The 25,827-nt window shown below is 46.2% G+C and overlaps 7 protein-coding genes across 7 annotated transcripts; 4 read left to right on the top strand and 3 right to left on the bottom strand.

Annotated features, from left to right (window-relative positions):
- Positions 1–1,243: 1,243 nt before the first annotated feature.
- Positions 1,244–1,858, top strand: NdufA6 (NdufA6 NADH-ubiquinone oxidoreductase 14.8 kDa subunit; the record flags this gene model as incomplete). The annotated part of the gene is made up of 3 exons (XM_007314774.1): positions 1,244–1,375; positions 1,432–1,678; positions 1,743–1,858. The coding sequence occupies 3 exons, from the start codon at positions 1,271–1,273 to the stop codon at positions 1,787–1,789; spliced, it is 399 nt and encodes a 132-aa protein (XP_007314836.1).
- Positions 1,859–2,277: 419 nt separating this feature from the next.
- Positions 2,278–11,827, bottom strand: SERLADRAFT_413465 (uncharacterized protein; the record flags this gene model as incomplete). The annotated part of the gene is made up of 8 exons (XM_007314773.1): positions 2,278–3,594; positions 3,643–5,563; positions 5,616–7,933; positions 8,057–8,237; positions 8,296–8,370; positions 8,423–11,340; positions 11,389–11,502; positions 11,554–11,827. The coding sequence occupies 8 exons, from the start codon at positions 11,825–11,827 to the stop codon at positions 2,360–2,362; spliced, it is 9,036 nt and encodes a 3,011-aa protein (XP_007314835.1).
- A 737-nt stretch (positions 11,828–12,564) lies between these two features.
- Positions 12,565–14,247, top strand: SERLADRAFT_434549 (uncharacterized protein; the record flags this gene model as incomplete). Its single annotated transcript, XM_007314772.1, has 2 exons — positions 12,565–12,668; positions 12,738–14,247. The coding sequence occupies 2 exons, from the start codon at positions 12,565–12,567 to the stop codon at positions 14,245–14,247; spliced, it is 1,614 nt and encodes a 537-aa protein (XP_007314834.1).
- A 76-nt stretch (positions 14,248–14,323) lies between these two features.
- On the top strand, positions 14,324–19,169 carry SERLADRAFT_434548 (uncharacterized protein; the record flags this gene model as incomplete). Its single annotated transcript, XM_007314771.1, has 32 exons — positions 14,324–14,399; positions 14,451–14,762; positions 14,827–14,968; positions 15,022–15,108; positions 15,178–15,243; positions 15,297–15,344; positions 15,397–15,413; positions 15,470–15,573; positions 15,627–15,728; positions 15,783–15,877; positions 15,929–15,994; positions 16,051–16,134; positions 16,187–16,262; positions 16,319–16,352; positions 16,406–16,467; positions 16,522–16,599; positions 16,658–16,731; positions 16,788–16,803; positions 16,861–16,911; positions 16,969–17,073; positions 17,123–17,133; positions 17,188–17,276; positions 17,328–17,381; positions 17,439–17,487; positions 17,539–17,615; positions 17,674–18,029; positions 18,087–18,429; positions 18,487–18,634; positions 18,687–18,740; positions 18,803–18,922; positions 18,983–19,085; positions 19,143–19,169. 32 exons carry the CDS (start codon positions 14,324–14,326, stop codon positions 19,167–19,169), a joined length of 3,126 nt encoding a protein of 1,041 aa, XP_007314833.1.
- A 444-nt stretch (positions 19,170–19,613) lies between these two features.
- On the top strand, positions 19,614–19,912 carry SERLADRAFT_380577 (uncharacterized protein; the record flags this gene model as incomplete). Its single annotated transcript, XM_007314770.1, has 2 exons — positions 19,614–19,701; positions 19,788–19,912. The coding sequence occupies 2 exons, from the start codon at positions 19,614–19,616 to the stop codon at positions 19,910–19,912; spliced, it is 213 nt and encodes a 70-aa protein (XP_007314832.1).
- A 340-nt stretch (positions 19,913–20,252) lies between these two features.
- On the bottom strand, positions 20,253–21,266 carry SERLADRAFT_346624 (uncharacterized protein; the record flags this gene model as incomplete). Its single annotated transcript, XM_007314769.1, has 6 exons — positions 20,253–20,436; positions 20,491–20,660; positions 20,714–20,836; positions 20,897–20,949; positions 21,012–21,106; positions 21,163–21,266. 6 exons carry the CDS (start codon positions 21,264–21,266, stop codon positions 20,253–20,255), a joined length of 729 nt encoding a protein of 242 aa, XP_007314831.1.
- A 440-nt stretch (positions 21,267–21,706) lies between these two features.
- Positions 21,707–25,251, bottom strand: SERLADRAFT_491435 (family 3 glycoside hydrolase; the record flags this gene model as incomplete). Its single annotated transcript, XM_007315061.1, has 17 exons — positions 21,707–21,949; positions 22,004–22,070; positions 22,134–22,309; positions 22,361–22,391; positions 22,447–22,628; positions 22,681–22,819; positions 22,880–22,914; positions 22,976–23,119; positions 23,179–23,206; positions 23,263–23,690; positions 23,750–23,808; positions 23,864–23,944; positions 24,004–24,128; positions 24,183–24,416; positions 24,468–24,538; positions 24,592–24,699; positions 24,823–25,251. 17 exons carry the CDS (start codon positions 25,249–25,251, stop codon positions 21,707–21,709), a joined length of 2,580 nt encoding a protein of 859 aa, XP_007315123.1.
- Between the last annotated feature and the right edge of the window lie 576 nt (positions 25,252–25,827).

The raw sequence follows: 25,827 nt of genomic DNA, 5'->3' as shown, positions 1-25,827 counted from the left end.
AAAAAACAAAGATGTACTTACAATATCCTGAGATTGTCAAACGACTTTGGGATATATGGTACAAGGCCCACAGGGGAAATTGCCCGACAACAGACAGTCGTTCATATCGGTACACTTGATAGTATAACAAAACATATTAAATGCGCTTTCCGTTTGCAGCTGCAGTCTTCTTAGCCTCAATTTCTGCGGTCTTGGCTGTAAATCAATGTTAACTTGGTGTGCTGTCTGTGTCGAAAAAAGTGCTGACCTTCAGTCTCAGCTTTCCTCTTCGCTTGAGCAGCCTCGCGCTCTGCGCGGATCTTGGCCAATCGAGCAAGGTCTGTTTTGGCCTGTTCTGTTTTTCCTTGCACATGGAGCTGTAAAGTAGAGCAGATACGTTGGTGAATTTTCGAGTGAGTCTGAGACAAACTCACCTTCCAATAATGATCCTTCGCTTCCTGTTTCTCTTTCGCCTCCCTGGGGTTGTTCGATGTGGTTACAAGATTGGTCAGACAAGGCAAGCAAAAACACACCTCTCCCTTCGGGACATTTCACGGGGTGCACCTAGATCAGAAATATTGAGTTTTTTCCCGACATGATTTGGGTTGACTAGATCAGGATCTTCTTCTTCGCCGTCCTGCTGTTGTTGCTTTTGGGCTGCTTGCTTCTTCTTCAGCTCCCGCCGTTCAGTACGACTAAGCTCAGGCTGATTTGCACCGCTTGTACCGGGTGCTTCTTCCTCATCTGATTCTTCCTCCTCTTCCTCCTCCTCCTCCTCTTCAGAACTGTCAGAGCCGTCCTCTTCTTTTTCGCCACGGCGTGCCCTGCGCGCAGATGCTATTAGATCGGTGGACATCGATAATGATGAGACAAATCATGTAACTACCATCGTTTGTCCGTAGAAACAGCAGTCCCATCTTCATCTAGGACCAGATTTTTGCTGAACCGCCGAAGATAAGGAATTGAACACTGAGACGCCCTTTAATTCTTACCTGAAGTTCCTGCCACCTCCACGCTTTGTCTTATACTTGCCTGGCAAGAACATCAGTCCCGTATTTCTCCAATATCCATATATGCCTCATACCTGAGCCTCTGACCATTATTTCTGTCTTGGATGGGAGTAGAACAAAAGAAAGCCTTTTGGGCTGGAGACCTGGAGTCACGATCCTGTTATCGGCTGATAGCGCACCGAGATTATCCAAATTCAGATATTATCGAAATATACAAGGCGGAGTTTGGAATCAACGGAGGTCTCTCTGCTTGTGAGGTTAAGGTTTATATCCGTTCAGCCATGACCACCATCCCATCCCGCCTTGCGCAGGTAACCCGGTTGTCGAGCAGCCCTGCTGAAGCCAGACAGCGAGTTATCGACCTTTACAGAGACTGGTATCGTGCTGTCTGTCCAGTTATTACTTGTATTTCTTTGTCCCGACTTTGACCGAGTTATTGCAGGCACCAGAAATTGTTTCTCTGTATGCTTTGAGCGTTTCGCCGCAGTTCGTAAGACACTGCATCAGACAGCAATTCGAACAGAATCGATACGTTACGGATCAGCGCGTCATAGATATATTAATTCAGAAAGGCAGACTGGAGTATCAGGAGACGATTAATTGCTGGAAACAGACGGATCACGTTATGGGTATCCTGCTGAAAAACAAAGATAGACCCCAGCGGACATTCCTGCAGAAGTTCTACGAAGGTATGTTCGATATTCTGGAAGCTCTCCCGAAGCAAGTTTTCAAGACTGTTTTCTGTTCAAACAGGTCGCGACGAAGACTCTGTTCTTCCTGCCGCCTCGGGTGTTGTTTAGTACTATACCGATGTCTAGAGCAATCACAAAAACCTTCATATCAACCTATTATTCTCGTACCTTGTGAATATCTTTTCGCACCACCTGTCATACATCGGAGGAGTCTGGTGGTTCTGTAATCCGTTCCAGGATAATATTTGACAAGCTAAGCGACGTATTGTCAAATAAGCTGTGTTCCGGAACGCACAAGTTTATGGATTTCGGCTGGGGTTTAGATCATGTGAATGACGGTCAAGATAGCCATGCAAACTACCCTCAGGTACGTCTAGTTTTTCAGCACTTATAATTTGCAGGCTCACGAACTATAGCTAAGTAATAAGGTGGCAAATTCCAGAAAGACAACGGCCGCGAGGTAATATTTAACTAGTTATCCGACATGCACGCCCGATCACTTTCCTGGTTAGTTTTTTACGTGCTTTTCAGCCTTCCATTCTCATTGTCTATAGACAGGCTAGCTTCCCACTGTTCAGTGGGTTTAATGGACCTTTGATTTCCAGTCGGTAAAGTATAGTCGCTATATTTGAACCAAACAACTAAGTCAAGGTAACATCACTCTATTGTGGATATATATCATGGGTCGAAGTCCTCGTCAGTTAGCAGTCTCCCTTGTAGTATTTTCCCCATGTGTGTGGGCAAGAAGCCCATTCCCTTCCGACGCAATCCGATCAGAGCTTTCAGGCAAGGTACCGGACTTTGACGGAACGGTGAAAAAAACCGTATATCGGTGGGTCGGTCTATTGGTTTGATAAACCCGTCGCTCTGAGTAACAGCATTACTCGTCTCTTTTGAGTATATGCCTAAAAATCCACAGAGTCGCTCGTACGTCTCGTAGTTCGGTAGGTAGAGCTGACCAGCCCATAGATTAAGCTGAGTTGTCAATGCAGGTGGTACAGCCCATATAGCTGGCAATGGAGGAATGCAGTATAGCTTGAGATCGTCACATGGTTTCATTGTTTGGGTCACTCTTGGCGCATAGATATGAAGGCGAACTTTTTTTCTTCCTCGTATTTCGGGAAGCAGCTCGTTCGCTTCGTGAGGGCTCACGACGAGGAGAAGTAAACTGTCCTGGAATTGAGCTGAGAGAATCCAGTGAGTGGGCCGCAGGTAATCTTGAGCGTTTTGAGGGGCACGACTTTGAATGACGGTCGCAAAGTCCGCGGTAACTAGGAGATTCGGTGTCCATGTAAGGCTATCGTTGAACATGACGTTCGTTCCAGCCAATGTAGTGAAAGCAGGTTTGATAGCGAGCGATCCCGCTGGTATGACACCAGTTCGAACAAAGTGTTGCACATCTTTGTGGACATGATGCAGAGCCGCAGTTGCCTTAGGAGGCCTTTCGATTTGCCGTTCACGTTCAATCTCGTGAACGACCTCTCTTTCTTGCTCCTCTTCCATTCCAGCCGCTCTGATGGATAGTACGCCGAGCTGTATGCATCTCGCGCGAAGTTCAGGAATATCAAAAGCTGCATGAGTATGCGACAAATCCAAACCGTACATCTCTTCCAATGTTCTGGCCTCCTGTTGTAACCATGCAGACGCCAATCCTTTGGGAGAAATGTCACCGGAGGAGAATCTAGACCAGGCTGCTGCGCGAACCCGGTGGTCAACGCCTTGCTGTGCCCATTGAGAAGCACGCTGCTGAATATCCGTACATGTCTCGTACATCACCCATCGAAGAATATCCAACGCATCAATTTGCTCATCAGCCGCTTTCTTGGCAGCGTCACGGATTCTCCTGTCCACTTCCAAAGGCGCGAAAAACATGACAGAGTGCCCATTACCAAGTTTTCGCATTCGCATACAACCTAATTTAAATTTTAATCATGATAAATCCCTAGTAGTTGAAAACCAACCTTGTGCAAGCCTGTCCTTGGTAACTTTTGGGCCTAACGTGACAGCAGCCCGGAATCCCGCAGGCAGCTTTACGTCGGTACCTCTGGTATGTGCATCATCCAGGTATAGCAAACATTGATCCAACTGTTGGTTGTAAGGAGAGGATATGAATAGCTCTGAATTGCTTTCTCGATCCACTACAGTTAGTTCATCGCTCTCATTGAAGAATATGGCTGCTTGGGCATCAGTTTTCAGAGATAGCCAGAGAATTGCCAAATCGCGATTTTGTAGCTCTAGCATCTGGGCGCCGACGTCAAGTAACACCCGGATTTCTGGACTTTGATTGACCAAGACCTTGAGAAAGCTCTCAGTCAACGAATGTTCTCCAGCTCGGTTTTTCATACACATGTAACGATTATTTTCTTCTTTTAGGAGGTAGCTAAGGACCTTTGCATTGGTACTTTTCTGGTGCGGGGGATCATGCTGCAATATGGAAGTTGGCAGGAGGAAACGATTGTCGTTCGTTCCGCTAAAGCCAGTAGTGATTTGTGACTTTCTTTCTGCGATATCCCAACCAGATGTGGCTAGCTTTTGCGGGAATTCCTTGGCTTCCTTCGGGAAAACTACCCGAGACAGATAAAAATCAACAACTGCCTGGTTCTGTTGGAACAATGGAATCAAATATCGATTACGCTGCTCCGCAGACCTGGCGTTGAGCCCGCTGATGTGACGTAACGTGTCAGGGACATCGCATCCGCGAATCCACTCTTCATATTCCACGGGGGGATTGTCGACTTTCTGCAAAAGCTGGAAACATATGTCCAACTCCTTCTCCGACAAGCCCCCATAGTAATAACTGAGACATGTCAAGATGACAGCAACGTCAGGATGTCCAAATTCTGCTCTAACAGCGGGGACGTCTTTGGCACGGTAAGGGACTGCTAGCATTGATCGCTGCAAATCCAGACCGTAATCCACTCTCCATCGACGTTCTCTCAGAGCATACACAAGGATACCATGAGCCAATAGTCCCCGAAGTAACAAAAGGCCCTTCCACAAACCGCTACCCTGACAGTAGCCTTTGATAACCTGAATATGCTCTGGCAATAAATTTGACCTAGTAATGAACGTCGACACGATCTGGCGAATAGAGAGGGGTAATTGACCGAAATGGAAGTTAGCTAGGTCTCCTTCTGACACACATTGAGCAATCATAGAAATAAGTGCCTCGCCAGCATCGGCTTGCAAGATCCGGATTTGGGGGAAAACGTGGAATGGGCTCTGCTGTACTTCTATGCCCAAAGGGTACTTCTGCTGTAAAAGAGGAGCATGTTTTCGTGCAAGCGAAAGTATTTGTTGTGTGGTGGTCCATCTCTCAGGAAAGCCCTCGAGATGTTGTTGCGATCCGATGGTGTATACTAACTGGTACCGGACATGCAAAATCTCATCGCTTTCATCAAGGATATCCCGGGTGTGCGACTCTAGCCATAGCTGGGATTCGAGTAACCCCTTCGCCACATCTGATCTGGAGGCCAGGTGCTGGTCCACGCTCATCAACTTGTAAGATAAGATATGATCAGGCTGAATGACCAGAATACCGCCCACTCTTCTGCATTCCTCATACATCTTCTGGATCAGTTGAACCTTGGTATAATCCAGCTTGATCGACCGCGAGAAAGGCATGTAAAAAATCCGTCGGTTTGTTAGGCCACCCAAGCGCTCGACCAATAACTGAAACATCTGAGTAGCCAAAGATTTCAACGCCACTACCCGTACCAGCTTATCGCCGTCTGCTAATGCTGCTGCTGCTATGGGCACAATTACGGATGATTTACCTTCTCCCATGTTTAGCTGCAGAGTTGTATTATGTCCAGATGCCGGTGACATCATCTCCCGAGCCACTTCAGCCTGGATAGGTCGAACACGAAAGTGATTTTCTATCTTTATTCGTTGTCAGTATGAAGATATTATTTTAGCGCAACATACTACTTACCTGGATCAAAAGCCAGGCTGGGTATAATGAAGAATCATAAACGCCATATCCAGTATTCTCCAATTCTTTATAAAATTCCTCGTGCTTGTGACTCATGGCAAACGCCAACAATCTCTGAGAGCGCTGGAAGAGGATCAGCGATTCCGCCAAAGCACTAAGCACCGATTTCCATTCAATCGTGAGAGCTGTATCGGAGGTGGGCACGAGCTTCCGCAGAAGTGATCTTATTGTGATACGTGGCCACTGTCCCGCAGTTAACAGGGCGCGTTCAGCTGGAGTTTGAGGTGACATGACTTGGTGAATTGCGCATAATATACCTAAGAAGTGCTTTTCGCACTGTTCAAGATAGGACTGGAGCACTGATCTGGAGTAAGATATACGGGAAGGGTAACCATCTGAAGATTGCTGGCCCATTGTCCGCCAACTTTCCGCCAGATTCTCTCCATAAAGCTGATGAAAAGCGTTTGCACCGTCATTTCTGAACTCCGAGACAAGACGTTGCAACCCCTTTGTTGATTTCGGAATGGCCTTTTCTTTCATTGATTCAGGAATTTTTGGCAGCTCCCTAGGTGGTGGATCAAGATCTGGAACATTGCGATCGAAAAGTTCGATAAATGTGATACTGTTGCTGCAGTGATTTTTATTACCAGAAAAAGAAGGTCGATACCGGTAAGGTCGTTTTTCGATTAGCGTTGATGTATACGCGCGATCTAGAACCACTTGTACTTGCACTGTATATTCCCAAAGATATTTGTTCTTATAACAGCTAAGGAACAAAAGTTTAACTTTCTGCATAAGAGTGGGGGAATTGAATCGTGTTGTGGAAATAAATGACGGGCAAGTTGGTTTGTCGCATGGCCATTGGGAAATAAGATCTTCTACTGCCTTCCTCACATGAGATATTTTCTGCTCTTCGTAAATTCTATGACGACGGAACTTCAAAGAAGTCTTGCTCTCTCCTTCGAGCGCTTCTAAGTCCACCTCAGGACTGCGCTCAAACGGATGAGCGCAGGATGTAACGAGTTTAAGCAGGACCTCCTGTTGTGGTTTAAACCCATCTCTCAAATCATATGACGAATACAAAGGTGGACGGATGGTTTTGAAATCAGGATTTGTGGCGAATGCGAGCAATGTGTCGATGTAGTTTCGAGTACTTGGAGAGCCGTAAACCATAGCAGATAGTGAAAATAATAGCTGGTATTGGACCTCCTGCCTTGTACTTCTCCGAAATAGATCATACAGAGAGATCCATGTTTCGGATAACTTTATCTCAAACCAGTCGCTATCATACCGTGGAGTTGCAAGAGTCTGAGGGCCCGAAACGTGTTTCCACTGTTGAAATATGTCAAGCAAGTGATGGGAAGTGGCCAAGCGTAAGGGCCATTGGTAAATCAAAGAAGCGACATCACATGCTGAGGCCTCTGCATCACCAACCGAGGCTCTGTTATCATATTCCAAGTCTCCGTTGTGAGGTGGAAGTGGTTGTGTAAATTCTTGCGGGTAAAACATAGCATTCCGCAAAGCAGCACGCTGAAGTAAGTGGGTATTGCGATCGCTGCAATGAATTTTGATGGGCTTCTCTTCAAACACCTGAATACGATTTGCGAATTCAAGGATCGTGTTTGTCATTGCGTAAAATCCATGATGTTGGGCAAGAGGCGAAATTTTACCCCATTCCACCTTCTGCATTCGTTTTAGATGTGCTGGATAGAAAGTGCGGTTCGTGGTGAGAGCACCTATCTGGTGCAGAAGCTCTATATCAGCTGCTCCTAGAGCTTGGAACGACTGGCAACCAGCAGAGCTCAAGTCATACAGAGCCTCTTCGGTGCCTGTACGACCAGTCAAAGGATCAGGTAGACAGCTACTGCTAAGAGCATGGAGATAGGCTTTGTATAGCTTGTTTGTCAAACTGACGTTGCCAACAAGACATCCTAGAACAGTGTCAACTTTGTAACGATGATGCTGGACTCGATGCTGCTTCTGCGTATCGATTTCGATCGTTATATGATGACCTTGTCTCTGAAAGGAGAGCTGGCCATGCGGGATAAGAACATATCTATGACGCGAATGATATTTAAGATCTTGATCGCTCGATCGCAGCAGGAGCTGATTGCGAAGTCCAAATAAAGTACCAGCTGACTGATTTGAATCTACTACCATCCCACGCAGATTGCGGCTTTGGAGATGATAATTAGTATCCACAAAAAATGACAGTCTGAAGCGGAGCAAATCGACGACTAGAGAAGGGCCAGAGTTTTCGGCGAGAGGTTTATGGGTGACGAGCAAATTCTCTGGATATTCTAGACCCTTCAGGCGATCTGCCATCATCCGAAAGGTAGGACTACGGATATCGATCAAATGTGATAGACCACTCTTCATGAAGGAGTGACCATCGAGGGAAAACTGAATGCACCAGATATCGTGCGCTGGTTCCCACATACAATGATCAGGTCGGATTTGAAGTTCCCCAGTGTGTAAATTCAACCAGTGTGTATGATCTTCGACAAGTAACTTCGGTAAATCGTTGAGAAATGTAGTTCGTGGAATAAATTCAAGAAGCTCTGCCCCTTGCTTTGTTCGAACCACAAGTTCCTTACCAAGTTTTCGTAGGGAAAAATACACCTGGATCGGTATATTATTTGTTTTTTTTTTCATCACAGAATACAAAAGGGCTACATACCTGCCGATCATATACCTTTCCACGCGTTACAAACTCCATCCCTTGAATATCAGAAGGGACAATGTCAAGTACTTTCTAGAGCAAAATATTAGCTTTACTTCGAACGGAGAGAAGATTCGAAGTCTACCTGTCCAAACAGCATAGAGTACGTTGGATGTCGGATGATGCTAGATGGAAGTCGACCCAAGGGCTTCCCATCTATGAGTAATTGCCCTTCAAAGAGATTGAAGTGTACTGTTTGTGAACGTTGGTTGTCACTTTCACTGGTCAAAGAGATAAGCCAGCGTTCATGTGGATGCTGTAAGCGACTCCAGAATACCCCAGGACGGTACCCTGGCCACACAGCTAAAATAGCATCGTTAAGCCCACTACCATCTGCTATAATGCGCTGGGACAACACCCCTTCCAGAAAATGTGATAGGCGCCAATCACGATCTAACAACCTCTTGGATTCAGGGGATACCATCTGGAGATTTGAAGGCATGTTATCATGAAGCGCGATAGCACACTGAAGTAGCGTGGTCTCATCTTCCGAGGAACGTAAGAGAAATCGTAGATGTTTCTTTTCGACGTCATATGTTGCTCTACAGGTGGCTGCCAGGTCACGAATTCGACTTTGGAATTCCTGGGTTTGCATGTCCGGGTCGTTGTCGATCGTGTGAAGTTTTTTAGACAGTTGCTGAATCCAACGGAAGGTGATGACACGAACTTTACGCAGCAACGTGTATGTCCTGCCTGTTATGCTGTCGTCGGTAGCCACTGAGAGCAAGCGACAAGCTAGTGCAATAATTGTCCTCATCGACACGTCTTCGAGCCAATTCTCTTCCACGGTGACTACAAAGTTCTCCAGTTCGTCCAACAAGGCGCTTGAAAACTTCACATCTACTAGATCAACATGCCACTCCCTTACTCCATCGCCTGACGTTGGGCCCACCTGCCACGCAGCTTGAGTCATGAGGGTGTAGACCTCCTCCCGACGAAGATTCAACGTGCGTGCGTGTAATTCCCTCAATATGTTCATCCACTGAAGCAATGGTCCACTGCGTAGAGACCCGAATGCAATGAACTCGTGAATTGTGAGCTCTTTATGGCACTGGGATTGATTAGAAAGAACGGTGTTTGAGGAATGCGACGTCCCATCGACCGTGTATTGCAAGCTCTGGTACGGCCCAGCAGGGAGATTAGGTATACAGAACCGTTCGATTCGAGTACATTGAGTGAACGCGTTGGCAGCCCATCTGCTTCCCGATACATCGAAAAGCCTGAAAGATAGGGCATTTGGGAGACAGACCCGAGGCTCGGAAGAAGGTATTGGTATATATTGATAATGAGATTTTGTGAAAGGCTTGGTTGTTGATGCCAGTGTGATCCGCCGGCTTGGAATAGAAGTCAAGTAGGGAATCAGCGCAGAGTATCCAGTCAAGATGGTCGGAGGAGAGGCTATACTGGTTCGGGACAGGGCAGGGGTGAGGATATTGGATAGAAGGTTGTACGTAGTAGACCTCCAGATGCTGAAAGTGATTGGACAGTCTAGCTCGAAAACGACAGCCTTCGCCCGTGTCGTATCTTCAGGCAGTGGCCACTCATGTACTTGAATCTTTAAGCCCGCAATTTTCTTCTCTTTGGAGCACTTGGAGCAACCTGGCTTATTGTGGATCTCTTCGCCAAGTCTATTTTCGATATAAATATGTTCGAGGTTGCGAGCCTCCTCAGTAAGCCTTTCATGTTCCGCATTCTTATCTTGCATCTCTATGACCTTTTGGTCCCTCACGTGCGCGGCATCCCGTTCGATTTGACGCTTTAGTTCCTGATGCTTAGCTGAAGATTCGAAAAAGCGAACAGAAAAACTCTGTGCACGAACGCCGTCGGTAAATACTGACTGGCCGGACTGTGCCCTGTGGGCACGGCTGTTTAGATAGTGCTGTATCTGATCAAGTCTATACAGAGAACCAGATTTCCGCAGAAGTAAAAGCTCTGGAAGGTTTGCAGGGACTTCAGGAGAGTAGTCGGCCAAGAGTCTATGCTCCAACACGGCCAGCTTGTCCATCCCCACCCACAGTTCCAGCAGAGTTAGGATCATTATTGACATATCTTCCGGATTGTGCGCATAGTGCTTTTGGGCTTGAGTGAAGTATTCTTCCATGCAGTTAGAAATGACAGCACATGCAGAGTGGCGATCGTTCGGGGCAACGTCATCGATCCATTTGTCAAAACCTTCCTCAATTGATAACTCGAAGTCTGCCAGTGCCGTGAATGGCTCGGTCTGGAAGATATTTGCTAAACGATTTTTGTCGACACTCAGGAAATGTTCGATGCCACGAGTTCGTGGAGAGTGGCTAGGCTGAAACGCTGACAACGATTTTTGTGGAGATCGATCCAACATAACGCGCTTGAGGTGATCCCGGCTGTTCGTGAGAGAAAGACAAGTATCTTCGATAAAATTGAGCTCCTGAGGAGCCCAGCGCGATGACGTTTCCTGAGCTTCCTGCACCGACCTCCATCGCCCTGTCAGTATACTCTCAACTTCGTCTGCCACTTGGTTGACTGCATCAGAAACGAAAGGCAAAGCGTTGCTTTTAAGCTTGTATAAGCGACGAGATAGTTTTGCTCTCATGCAAAAGAGTACGTCGCTTTGCATATCACATTTCGACGCCATTCGAAGGATGCTGGCCATAAAGAATGCCATGAATGATTTGTACTCATTACCATCCTTATCTCTTCGCACAAGCGTTGTCTGCATTGTTACTCTGATAGCAAGCCAGAGTGGAGACCGCCGCCAAGGCAACCTCGCATCGTTCCATAAAACATCATCTCCTATTCTCTTCCTGATGCGAGGAATTTCTGCTATTCGTCCTACGCCACGTAAGATGCCGGTGAGAAGCTGGATGATGTAGCGAGGATCTGTTGTCTCCCTTTCTTCTCGTACGTTAGACTTAGCTTTCCTAGTCGTCGCCACCGCGTCATCCAACACATCAGTGTTCATCTTTGCAAGGAAAAGAGAAAACTCTTCTTGAAACTTTGGATCGTCGGCGACAGTGGAAGGTACTGAGATGGCAGGTCCAGGGTAAGAGCAGAGTAATTTTCCATGCGTACCCATGACTGCTGCAGTGGTGGGCGACAATTCAAAAGACTCGAAGGTGGTCTCGCTGTCATATTTTCTGAGAATAATGGCAGCATTCTGAGCCCTTATCAAGAACACGAGAATATCTACGAGATGCAGTTTGTATCACTTCAGTTTTCAGCCTAAAGACACCTCACCTCCCGACTTCATTTCCTTCATTTGTTTTTCAACCAAATCGGCAGGAAGGACCTGTAACTTCATGGATTCGCATAACTGGGACAGCATCTTGCAAATAGGGTTCCATTGAATCCCCAGTTGTAGAGCCGTAGCTCTCTGGAATCTCTCCGCAGAGCTGAGAACGAGGCTTGATAATGCGTGATCGCAAGCTACGCTGGTATCGTCCCCTTGAGGTAGCTGTGGAGGTAAAAAGACATGGTGAATGATATACTGGAGTGATTTGTGGTCGGGCATCGTGAAGGCAGAAAAAACGAGAAAAGATTCTTCGGGACTTCAGGCCCAGGTTGTGGCTGCGTGGCCTTTTATCAGAATCCAAAGGAAGAGGCGCCCAAGGGCATGACTAGAGATCAAAAGAAGGTAATCGCAGACCTCGAGGTGAGCTCATGTTGATCGGTGATGACTCGTCTTTCCCGGTCGAATAGGAATTATTGAAAGAGTTGTTGCCAATTTATTCCTCTCGATCATTCGAAAATGGCCTGGTATTAGTCGAACATAGTGTTGGTCGAAGTCGGTCACTAAAGCATAGCTGCGCCATTTACAACATACTAGCATATCTCACTAGAGAAACATCCTACACATGAGCTTCAGAAATCGAGGAAAGATCTGCCAGCCAGAAAGCCAAAAAAGAAGAAATGTGGAGGAAGACGTACTGTTTCAGCTGAGCGAATCAGAGCGAATCACCTCTGTCGCAAAAAATTATCCAAATAAACCTTGGTATCACTACATTTGGTGGTCCACAGCAATAAGTCTTATTGGGATTGGTTTACCTTGACACAGCATATAATGCAGTCTCCCAAACCATTTGGGGGAAAGAGTCCTAACAATGATGTTTGAGCAAGTGTACTCAAACTGACCTAAGTGTGACGATATTGGCATTTTCTAAATGTTTATTTGCGCATATTTATTTCTGTGGCAGAAGTCAACTCGTTCTTGCACTGGGCAAGCGAGAAACAACACCACGAGGTGCTCAGATGTCTGACGAGTCGCTACTAACTTCTGTACCATCTACCGAGAATCAATACCATCATTTTATACCGAGGTTCATTCTCCGTCGTTATCAAGTTGGCCCAAAGAGGTATGTGTAATATAGCTCCAGTTACGACGATTATTGTACTCAAGATGAATTGAGATCAAAGGCTGACAGGAAAAAGCACTTCCTTCACAATGGGATCGACCCAGAATATATTTTCTACTATGATCTGACTGCAGAGACACTTGATATCCGCCCCATTGGCAATGTTTACGGTATCCGTAATCTTTACAAAGACATACACAACATAGACAACATTAATGAACTTGAACACAAGTTGTCTTTTCTCGAGAGCGAAGCTGCTACTATAATCACTGGCATTCACGCGCCCCTCGCTGGTGGAAAATTTTGTCTCAAGCGCAGAGCACTAGAGCAGCTCAGGAAATTCCTCTTCTTGATGCATTATCGTGCATGCTCCTCAACGTATTTCCAGGAAGATCATCCAAAGAATATTGGGTTGCGTGACTGGGTGGCCCAGACCCGAAGGAAGAACCGTCTAGACTCTGCTGGCGAACTTTTTCTGCATGTTCTCCGTTATTATCTGGACACACCGCATTCCCAGATCATGCTACACGCGGAGGAGTTGACTCGAACGTATGGGAGTCAGGGTGTTACAGAGATGTGCAACGGATATGTGAATCCAAAAGCAGAGCACTACCCAGCTCTTGCCTATCGTAATCAGGCTGGCACTTATTTTCTGTGCATATGGGAAGCGGCGGACGGAGAAGAGTTCCTTCTAAGTTCCAATGGGTTTGGATTATGGGAAGGTTTAGAAGCAGGAGAATCAGGTCTTCACCGCATATTTGTTGTCAGCCCTCGTGTGGCTATCGTTTTGAGAAGTTGGGTAATGCGCCCTGAAGTCCTGCCTTTGATGCATGGCCTGCTTCACAGTAGCCTCCTCGACATATACCAACCACCACCTACCCCTACATATGCAGATGGATCCAATATGATTCGCAAGAGCGTTCTGAGTAAACAAGGTGTCAACCAATACAGAGCCACAAAATCAGCGCAAGAAGATAATTTCACGTTTGAAATTACAAAGCTCACCAAGCTACAGACCTACGCCATCAACTCTGTCATTCTTACGAATGTGCCCGATACTGGCGCAGTTACTGGCCTCTCATTGGAGTGTATGTACAGGACGACTCGCACATTCTGTGATTCCCCGATGGGTAATCTAAATGGCTGTAAATTCAAAGGGTTAATGCGACGTCTATCGAATTCGTCGTCTCCTACATCCAGCTCCACTGCCCAAGAAACACCGGATTTGGCAGCAATGAAACAATCGCTCAAAGGGGATGTTTCTCCACCCCCGCCCGATCGTGATCACAACGTCAAGACGCGTGCTGTAAAAATGAAAGAGGCTGATTTTCACACAGAAAACAGTGACGAAGAGGATCTACGAACTTCGAAGCGACATTTTCCTGACTTGGAAGCTTCAGTGGCAGGCTGGCAGTCATACTTGTTACAACCTCTCGTGACTGCATGGCGTATCCTACGATATCTTCTCTGGCTGACACTTATATTGTGTCTATGTGCTGTTTTATTATGTGCTGCTTGTGTATCCTTTATGAAATACCGTCACTCACTCCCCACTAGTCATGTTGGTCTTGATCTATGAGCACGCACTAGCAGTTTTGTATAATCGTTGTTGAGCTTACCATTCTCTGGGCTATTTCGATGACTACTGTTACCATATGACTCTTGACGCGAACTTGAAAGTGCGGGAGCAAAATGCCGCTGACTTCCAAAAGGCAAAACCCGCAAAGGCAAGTAAGCGCCACGCGCTGTTTTGTTTCTATTTGTCTCTTGATTTGCCTCAAGGTTTGCCTTGTGCTCGTCCATCATATTCGAACCGCGACAACGTAACAAAGGACATCATTATGGCTGGTCCGTCCGCAAGCGGGACAAAGAAACCATCTCGCTTGCTCGCTGCTTTGGATGATTCTGGCCTATTTGGACTTACACCAAATGTCGGTATACCTAGCGCGCAAGCTACTCCAGCGCAGCTCGCTCCCCAGAAGCGAAAATGGGTCGAAAGTCCCCAGCTGACAGACATAAACGCGATCAGACATGAATCTTTGAATGTAGCAATACACGGGCCTGAGTCACCACTCAATAAATCTTCGCAGCCAGGTACGTGTGCGACAAATATGTCGCAGATCTTGGAGCTTCACCATCGTTCTGTCGTTTCTTCAAGGCGTTGCACCTAGACCGAGCTCTCCACAAAGAAGTTTTGTATCAAATGCGCTGACCGTGATGGGCTCAGGCTCCCAGCTAAGATATGATGACGAAGCTCCGGTCCTTAGCATCGACAGAGGCGGTACTGATCAGGAACAAAGGTTTGAATGCACCACAGTCAAAAATAATTACAAAACTCACTTGTCCATGTTAGAATGGCTGATTTCGTAACGAAATCCATTGATAATCTTAGCCATGGCCGTACAGTTCAGGATGCTATGGAGAATCTAAATTTGAGAGAGTTAGTCTTCGTTAAATGCTTATATTCTGGATGTGATATCCTGAATTTCGGATGTATTCCTTTAAATAGCCAAAAGGACCTTATACCAGGTCTTGAGATTCGTCTTCTCCCTCACCAGCTTATTGGAGTTAGCTGGTGCGCCTCATGATCTCGACTGTAAGCTGTAAGCTTAGCGTCTGAATTTACAGGATGGTGGATCAAGAGCTTCATTCGCCTCACAAAGGTGGTATCCTTGCGTATGTCCATTTTATTAGTATTCCCTTCATCGGTTTTAACTGTTCTGTCCAGAGACGAAATGGGATTGGGTACAAATAAGGACACTGCATTCAACTGATTCTCGCTAAATTCGCGGATTTTGTAGGGAAAACCGTCCAAATGATTGCTACGATGGCAATGAATCTACCCGAAGAACATAGTGCAGCCCGGTCAACTTTGATAGTTGTACCGGCCGCGCTTCTCTTGCAGGTACACTTCTCTCTTCTTTGTCTATGCATATCCGTTCAATATTCCTATTTCAGTGGAAAGAAGAAATAGAAACAAAGACAAACAGTATATTTACTGTCCATGTCCATCATGGTCGTGACAAACTCAAGAATGTTGAAGCTGTCAGATCGAAGGATGTAAGTTCCGTATATGATTGATGGTCTGTTATGCTTGACAATATTTTCTCGAAGGTCGTGATTACGACGTATCAGACACTAAACCAGGACTTTATCGCCCCGCCTGATGTAGACAGCGGTGACGAACAGCAGTGGTTAGCAAAACATGGGTAAGGATGATAAACCAAGTACGGCACTTTGGTTCACTTTAGCTACTTCAGTGGTACGCTAGCTCGCGTTAAATGGTACAGAGTTATACTCGACGAAGCGCAATTCATTCGGAACAGGTAACATAGCATTCTACTACTGATATATAACCTTTTGTAATCTGTCTTCTTTTTAGGTCTACCTCTTGTAGTCAGAGTGTCGCAATGTTGCGCTCGACGTATCGATGGATGCTGACGGGTACTCCTGTCACCAATACCCTGTATGTTACTCCCAATAATTTATTTCGAGAAGCTCATCTCATGAGCCAACAGGGCCGACATATATGGACTTATACGTTTTGGAAGATTTAGGCCTTGGAACGACTGGAACGATTTTAACGTGTATATTGTAAGAATGGTCTCTCAAACAGTTTAAAAGGCTTGTTGACTCATCACATTTGTCAGGCCAAAATGCAACGAGATGACCCCCCTCTAGCTGGTATGCTCCAATCCCTTTCACTTTAAGAGGTCGTTGTGACCATTTCCCCGTAGCTTTCCGTGCTCAAGAGATTCTAAAACCATTGTTACTCCGTCGAACGAAGAACTCCGAAATAGTACGTAATATTAATGCAAAAAATGTGTTCAGTAATCTTGAACATTCGACACAGGAAGGAAAGCCAATCCTACAGCTACCTCCGAAGGATATCGAATTAGTGACGCTAGAATTTTCCAAGGACGAGCGCGAAGTGAGTTCGAGACGCGCTAAGATACTATTACATCATCATTATATATCAATCGCATTAGGTATACGATTCCTTTGAGAAGAAGAGCAAGATTCAAGTCAATCGTTTCATTAAGGCCAGGACCTTGTTGAAGAAGTGAGTCACGGTATCTATCTATCTGTTCCCTTGCATTGATCAAATATCATCTTCAGTCACGCATTTGTATTGGTTAGTTGAACCTTGGTTATGACTCGACCTCTCGCTCTGCTGATAGCACACTGGCAGGTTTTAATCCTTCGTCTTCGTCAGCTGTGCTGTCACCCACAGCTCATACTTGTGAGCTGATACTTTGTGCACTTGTTTTTTTACATTGATACCATGTTTCTATTGCAGAGCCAAACTGAGGACTACAGTGATCCGACCTTACTGGTCTCAGATGATAAAGAGAAAGAGATTGGCCGTGCCATCAAAACTATGGGATGGCCGTGGGTCACTGATGTATGCGTTTTTTTGTCTTAATTTCTCCATGTCTGATCTCCGCCTTCAGATTAAGAAGCGGTGTGTCATAAATTTTTATAACATGCCCGCAGTGAGTATTTAATGATCTCGTAGATTCCTAACGCGTGCTTTGGCAAACGACATGATGATGTTTAGCGACGAAGCAGATGAGCCTGAAGCCACCTGTCCTGTCTGCAAAGATTGTGCGTTCCGTTTCATTGCCCAAGGACTCTTGCTAATGCATGTTTATGAAGTGTACATGCATAATACTGGTCGTATATTAGCATGCGGCCACGAGCTCTGCTTTGGTGTGTGTTGCCTACGTAATATGCTTGACTTAGCATTCATATTTCCCTACGTTTCAGACTGCATAATGGACTTGAAGAATGCGCCTATCGCTCATGACGGACAATTGTGGGTCGGATAAACATTTCAGTTTATTATTTGCTTCTCATCTACATCTAGCGGTCATGGTAATGAAAAGGAGAACCTAAAATTAGAGAAAGAGTATGAACTTGCAGTAGCCAAAGGCTTCCGGCCATGTGAGTCACTACTTGATTATGGAAAATCTTTTAAACAATCTGATCACGGTTTGATCAGGTCCCACTTGCAAGAAGATGAACGATTTTAGTCCTAATAAAGTTTTTATATCCTCTGCATTCGAACCAGATGAAGAGGCTCTCGAGAAGGCTGCTAATGCCAAACGCAGAAAACGACGCATGCCTGCGAAGACAGAAGACAATGATGACGAGTCGGATATAGAATCGAAACCCGTTATTCGGTCGCCGAAGAGGTTTAGGGGTGACACTCCAGAAGGGGAAAGCTCCGACGATGATCTCCCTGATTTTTCACAGATGTTTGCTAGTGATACATCCAATACCAAGAAGACCAAATCAAAAGCGGCTGCAAAAAAAGTTGGGTCTTCGTCGTCCAAGCAGCTAAAGCCTATCAACGACGTAAATAATATTTCAACCTTGATAGCTATTCTCTACTGATATGTTGTCGATGAATAGGATGATGTGATCGACCTTACCATGGATGATATTTCTACTAAGGATCTCACTGAGAGCTCTGACGTAGAAATATCTGCGATCACCTCCAGTCCTGCTGCGTCTAGTTCCCCATCGTCTCCCACTAAGCCCCGCCGAGGTAAGAAGGGTGGTAAGCAAGTAAACGAGTCCCGGAAAAAAGGAAATGGCAAGCATAACGAAGCATCTAATGGGATGTCTGACGCTCTGATCGCAACGTGGAAAAAAGGAGACGATGATTTAGAGCCTAGTACCAAGATGATGGCTCTCATTCGATTGTTGCAAGAGTGGGACGTGAGCGGAGATAAGACAATATGCTTCTCACAGTGTAAGGGCTATCTCTACTATATCAAGTGTGCTACTCTTGACGATTGTATTATTTCAGGGACATCAATGATAGATCTTGTTGAAATCCTGCTCTCCAGATATGGAATTCAAAATCTACGATATGATGGTGGAATGGACAGGACTGCGAGGGATAGAGCATTGTCGGCGTTTAAGCAACAAGATGGGCCAAAGGTCATACTCATCAGGTACGCTCGTGGTTCCTATCGTATCCTCGTGATCTTACATATCCCCACGCAGTACAAAATGCGGTGGAGTGGGCCTTAACCTTGTGGCCGCGAATCGTATCATAAAGTAAGTTTCAATTCGTTTTCCTTAGAAAACATTACTGGAACTTGTCACGGTGCCGTGCCTAGTCTGGATTTATCTTGGAACTATGCATCAGAGTCGCAAGCGTACGATCGAGTGCATAGACTGGGCCAAGAGAAGGATGTATTCGTGAAACGTCTCGTCGTGAAAGACACGATTGAGGAGCGGTATGTTGGAGGCATTTGAATACACTTCAAGAATGTCTTCTTAATTTGCTGTCTTGCCAGAATGCTCAAATTACAAGATGTCAAAGTTGGACTTGCAGATGCCGCACTGGGGGAGGGCACGGGCATCAAGTTGCATAAGATGAGTGTTAGGGAGATTAAAGCTGTAAGTGGCTTGCTTTAGTGTGAATCGCTCGCAACTCATTTAGTTTGATCTTACTAGTTGTTTGGGATGACTTCCAGTAAATGATAACTTTGGGCGACAGCTAAAACACTCAACGTCGCGGTCAAATGGTAATAATAATAACAGAGCGAATTGCTCACATTCTTGAGGTACTATACCCTGTTTTGATATTTATTATGTTATATCTTGCATAAAGACCAGCGAAATTGATCCATAATAATATAGTATCATAGTCCATGCTAAACAATCATTATATATATCTCAATGTCCTTCGTCTGTTGTTCTCCGTTCACCTGACTCCTTCAGACGCTTTAAAACACGGCACCAAGAATAGCTGCAAAAGCTCCGATCATCAAACCGGTGTCAACTTTCATACCAGCGACAGCTGCGCCCGAGCTTGTCGTAGCTGGTGCTGAGGCAGTGGCTGAAGTTGGAGATGATGTAGGCGCTGAGGCCAAAGGTCCAGTAGATGTTGGTGAAGTTGAAGGTGACAAGGCAGTGATTGAGGAGATGACAGAGGAAAAAGCAGATGAATCCGACGAATATAAGGAAGATATGGATGATAGGACAGATGCAGCAACTGTCGTGTCAATGGGGAGTGAGCTGAAAGGGAGCCCACCACTCGAGGTGCTATAGGAGAAGAAAAGGCTATGTTAGCTGGGGGGAAAGGTGCGTATTTGAAAGGTAAACGTACGCAGGTACACCGCTGGGCAATATTGGGGTACTCTGCGTTGTTTGTTGAGGTGCAGGCGAGGCGCCGGCAACAGCGAGAAGAGTGGATAAAAGGATGCCAGTCGCGAACTTCATGACGGATGGAGTGGAAGAGTTGTGAAGCGCAGCAGGAACAATATGAGGCTAAGAGGGCAAGGGACCTCACTATATATACCGCGGTGACCGGTGACATAAGGACGTCGGTTTAACTGAAAAGAGAACCAGTGGCGCAAAGGGTGGAACTCCAGCGCCACTTCCACGTGAAATTTGATTTGCCTCATGAAAAGCGGGGACACGAGCCCACTAATGGCGAAACGACATATACACATCTTCATTGGGCTAAAGACGCAGTATGGGGCATGACTGAATTTGCAGTCGCGATGGACTCGGACTTGAATTCCCGAGCTGCAAAGTCGTGACGGCCGTTGGTCCATCACATCATTTAGAAGGCCACAGCCTAGTTAGCCAACGACTGAATAATGTTCTCTTGTGTTTCCTTCTGGTAGAATCCTGTACAGCCTCTGCAGCCTCTGCGGATTCCATTGACCGACCGTATCGGCGTTTGTACTCTGCTGGAGTCTCTGCTGTAATTCCATCCTTCCACATACCCCGACGCGCAGCTCTTCATTATCGTAATTAAATGCCACACAGTATATAGAGTAACGGAAATACGTACTTTGCGCTGGTTTCAATCCTTTGAAATTCTACTTTACCCCATTTTCCATACTCAGCACCAGCTTGTTCATATGTCGTTACCCAGCCGGCCTTCAACATTTCCAGAGAAAGACTTTTTCCCGATACAAGGAAGCCAGGGAGAAAGCCAGGAGGCTGTACAACTACTGAAACCTGAAATTTGCGGTGAGCGCAGTACATAGGAATGCGAGCAAAATAATACATACGATACGCCCGTACTGGTCGCGTCTTACCAGCTGGCAATATACTGTCTTTCCAAGAAGATGGGTTCTCAACCAGGATAGACTCTCCTCAGCGTAAGGCTGGGCCGGCCGACCAAAATGAGCACCCTGTATTTGTACATTCTATTAGCCAATAAGATCAGGTGTACCAGTGCAATGTGACCTCACCTCTGGCGCATCGACGCCTGCGATGCGGACATGGATGGTCTGGTCCTTCAATTCTAAATCATCCAGATACCTTCAGATGGCCTCCCAACATTGATCGTCTCTTGAGAAAAAGCACCTTTGTTAAGTGAGGGTACTCTTCTAAATTTCAATGGCCATCCCCATCCAATTCCTGGAGTGTGAAATAATCTAAAATTATCTCCGTCTCCTACACTGTTTTGTGGCTGTCAATAGCACTGTATTATGTATGGATGAGATGATAAACCCACCTGGTCACGACACCTTTGATCCACCGCCTTTGCTTCATAATGTCCGGTGTAATCCATTCAGCTGTTCTTAGTCGCCGAAAGTATCGCCGGTAAACGACCAACATTGTAACTGTCGAGACAGAGCCAAGCAAGAAAGCAGACAGAATACCTGGGGACAACTTCGAGGACAGAATCTTCTGAACATCATTGATTACATCTTTTTCTTCCCTTGTCTTTTCTTCCTGATAGTCGATTTGGGCTGTTCCTAGCGGCGTCCATGATGGTAGTCTCATGAGCGTTGGCGTCGCTGGTACACGTTGCTTGCAGCCAACGCCACTTCAAGTTCCAGTGGACTTGGAAAGGGAGACAAACGCGACCAAATAGAAATCTTATCTGATAACCAAACTGATACGGATATGGTTGTTCCTCTTCTGCAGATCCAAGTCTTGTCACCATAGTATATACAATCAAAAGCTACAAAATCCAGGGACAAAGATGAATTTAGATCTACGTGCGTGAGGAAAGCATGACAATATTTTTACGACGCAATCCCCATCTCCCTCGCTCACAATGGAATAGTGCCATTTAATCTGAAGTCTCGACTACTGGCACCAACTGAATAAGTAATGGTTCCATTCGGTTTTATCCACCCTTGCGCAACAACGTCCCAGATGGATAAGTCATAACGTGACAAAGTGATCGACGCGGAGCCTGTTTCTCCTGGCGAGAGTTCAATGTTGGTGAAACCCTTCAGGATCGAAGGAGGCTCCATTGCAGAAGCGGGGTGATGAAGGTACAGCTGAGGGATCTGGAAAATTGTCATCGATATATTGATACAATGCAGCTATGGTCATATGCGTACCTCTCCGCCATACACTGATCCTGTATTTTTCACGTTGAAGGTGACTTGGAAGGCTGGCATGTGAAGCCTTTTGCAGTGGGCCATTGCCCAGTTAGCAGGTGTCATAAAAAGTGGAGGACTCATCCCTCACCAGAGAGCTGTAGTTGAGCCTTCAGCTATCGGACTTGCACCTCCATTTTCCCAATTGGTGACGAGGTCTCCCTGAGCGTTATCCATGGGACTGACTGGTGTTATCGCAAGGTTTGAATACTCGAAGGTTGTGTAGCTCAGTCCGAAGCCGAACTCAAAACGTGGTGTGATGTTTTTCTGTACGACACTACGTCAGTGGATAGAAAATTTAGAAGATTCCTGACGTACAGCATCGAACCAACGATAATCGATCAAGAGGCTGGGAAGAACGCAAGATTTAGCACAGCTAGCCTTCATCGGCAACTCAAACGCACCCTTCAGTGTAATTTATGGACAAAATGTCAGCTTCAGTGCCACCTGTGGTAAGGTTCGCGGGATAATCATAGGGGCTTTTAGCGAGGGTATAAGGCAGCCTGCCAGACGGGTTCCAGTTGCCGTACAAGATATCCATTATAGCATTACCCGCTTCGTTACCACCAAGACTTGACCAAACGACCTGGATATGGATTGATGAGAACATGATAATTAGATAAAATGGATTTACGGACAGCAGTGACGTTTGGATGTTCAATCCATGGTTCTATGATGAGAGGCCCAACACTGTTAACGACGACGATGGTGTTGTTATTTTGCGCAGCCACTGCCAAGACTAGTTCGTCTCCCTCATGCCAGGCAGTCAGATTTTTCCTGGATAATTGAAAAGGAGCTCAGAGAACAGCTCTCGAGAAGTGAGCGTAGTGGTCGAACCTGTCTCCGTAGTTTGCATCCACTTCAATGTATCCCTGGCGTTATTTCAGTTTTATCAACTCCATAGTAATCAAAAGTATTTGGGTTGGTACACACTTCACCCGAGTCAGCGTTCACGAAAACAATGGCGACCTCCATGTCAATGACAAGGTTACCAGCTTGGTCAAGGTCCCAATTATCAAAGTCCCAGAAGACACTGGTTTGATCCAGCCTGGCACGCTCCTGGATAGCTTCATAGGGCTAATGATACATAAACGATTAAGGGGGAGTTAACCAGTGATGAATTAAACCCAGCGTACCGAAATGAGGTATGTGAAGTTGTCAGTCCTGTGAAGGTATCAGATCGATTAGAAAGAAACACGGGTATCAGCAAGTCGACAAACCCAGATCCCCAACCCATCGCAAGTATCCCTGTGGGGTCTCCACCTTGATCTACATACTGATTTGGACCAGCTTCAGGTGGGCCTGCATCACTACCGACCAATATGAGACTCCTGGGCTTGTCCAATGGCAGCACACCATCGTTCTTTAGAAGTACGCTTCCTGCAGCGCCGATTTCTCTGACAACTGTGTCATGGTTGCTTTGGACATTGATATGATAGTTCGTTGCGGGGTCGTATGGGTCATTCATGTTGAAACTAACAGGTGGGTAGTCGTAATCTTGATGCATGTAATACCATGCAGCGACGATCCGAGTGGCCATATCATCTAGACGTTCCATCGAGATGGTGTCGTTCATTACGTAGGCAGTCAGATTTCCACCAAAGTACGAGGCATCGCCACTAAAGCCGATTGGTCCGGGCATGGTCATCTGTAAAGAGCGATTACTTCGTACACATCAGATACCCTGACTAAAGGCAGAGTACTGACATCCAGTCCAGCTACTGCAGAGAGCGTTGCCATCGTTGCAGTCCAATCAGACATGATATCTAACGGAAGATACTGAGCATTGTATAATGACGATTCCAGTTATTTGGTACGCACACCCTTGGAATCCGAATTCTCGCTTCATTAGGTCATTCAGGGTTTTGTTGTTGTTACAGGCATAAGTATCGTTGATCAAGTCTATAGAAATACGGCCGTTGTTAGCTCTCCGATAACTATGTGAGTCTCGCAGTGCTTACTATAACTGCACATGACAGAGGATACGCCGCCCATAACAGCACGCATAAAAGGCTGGGAATATATCTCGTGCTCAGTTCTGTCGTCGACATTTGACGACTCCATAGTTCGTTTCCATTCTTGTTCACTAAGTGCAACGATCAGATCATATGCACATGTGTCCATCTGAACTTCACTCAACTTGTTGATGTAGTGCTTTGCAGTCGCCTGCACCCCACCGGCTTGCATGCCCAAGACGGTCTCGTGTGCTGCCTCACCTGAGAGGAATGGATCTGCACCAAATCCTTCCCAATTACGTCCTCCTTGTGGAATTCGACCCATATTCATCATCGGTCCGAGGGCAATGTGTGCACCCTTGCCTTTGAATTCTTGTCCAATGTATAATCCCCTGGTGCGCATCAAAGCACGGTTCCAACTGCATACGCACGATGAGTATGTGCTCAAACACCAAGAATCAGAAACTCACGTGGAAGCTGTGGTGATACCAGCAGGAAACGACGTCACCAGGTCAGTGTAACGTACACCAAGAGGCGAGTCCTAATACAATCACTGAATCTAGGAATATACCAGTAGGACGCTGGAAATCGTACCTCCAAACAGAGACCGGGGAAATCGCCTGTTGGAGCAATGTTACCAACACAGCGACCATCGACTCCAGTCGTTAAGTTGACCTTTTGCTCCAAAGTGAAGTTGGCAAGCTAAAAAGATGAAATGAGTATAAGAAGTAATGCTGCTGTTATTGTGAAGGTAAATCTATTTCCCACAGGTCTTCTACGTCTCTACAGACATTGAAATCGCTAAAAAAAAGTCAGAACACTGACCAATGCATTTGCCTTCCCATACGCTATAGCCCACGCGGGAGCAAAGTCCGGGACGATTTGTGGGTCAGCGCTAACCGGAGGCGGATATAAGGGGTCCGTAGCAGGGAAGACCGGAGGGTCAGGAGCCGTAGACGGAGTAGGATATGGGCTGAACGTGTACTCTGAAATAGGAAGAGTCAAGGGACCAGTCTCAGTAGCTAGATAGGTTGTGACGCTCAAAGGGTAAGGAGTCCCTGAAGGAGAAGAAGATGGTGCAGCTGTAGCAGTACTCGAGGCAGAAGTACTCGCAGCAGAAGACGTCGCAGCACTGCTACTGGAGGTTGAGGAAGAGCTAGCAGCTGCCGCGGGGCTTGTCGCGACGACGACGGATGACCAGCCTGCCACACAGTGCAAAAGCACAAGCACAGAGGCAAAACTAGGAGACAGCATCCTGACAAACGGAGGTCAGTAAAGGAGGTATGCGAGTCGAGAAAGGATTATAAGGGATTGCGGACAAGCATTTCCTATGTCCCGTGTCCACAGAAATTACCGCGGCACGCCTTGTCCATGGTCATGTTTTTGCACAGTAAATCAGCATGTAGGCCCATGATTTCTATGATAGAATGACCCCGATCTAAATGTAGAACAAAAGTATACCAATCGAAATCAGTCGTCGTGATGTATCTCTGTAAAACGGAGCTAGATCAGATCCCGAACATGAGGCCTGCACCCGGAAGAAACTCGGGGGATGACGACATCCGCGCGCTGTAAACAAACGCTCATCCATCGATGTTGACGCAAAGACTCATGGCTCGCAGGCGCTGAGTGTGTCGGACGGGTGAGAAAATCGGGTAGATGGTCCGGGACAAAATATCTTGGTGGGTACATAACCTGATTTGAATGGCGACAGGCATGACGGAAAGAAGGGTAATGATTGCGACCTTCTCGCTTCAAGGTTGAGGATATCGAAATGAAATCAATGGGTACCTTGAAAGCGACCAATTCAAAAAACAATGATATTATTTG

This window comes from Serpula lacrymans (genome assembly GCF_000218685.1).
Source record: "Serpula lacrymans var. lacrymans S7.9 unplaced genomic scaffold SERLAscaffold_3, whole genome shotgun sequence".
Lineage (NCBI taxonomy): Eukaryota > Fungi > Basidiomycota > Agaricomycetes > Boletales > Serpulaceae > Serpula > Serpula lacrymans.
The sequence above is the reverse complement of the archived record's forward strand: the minus strand, read 5'-3'. Positions and strand labels throughout refer to the sequence as shown.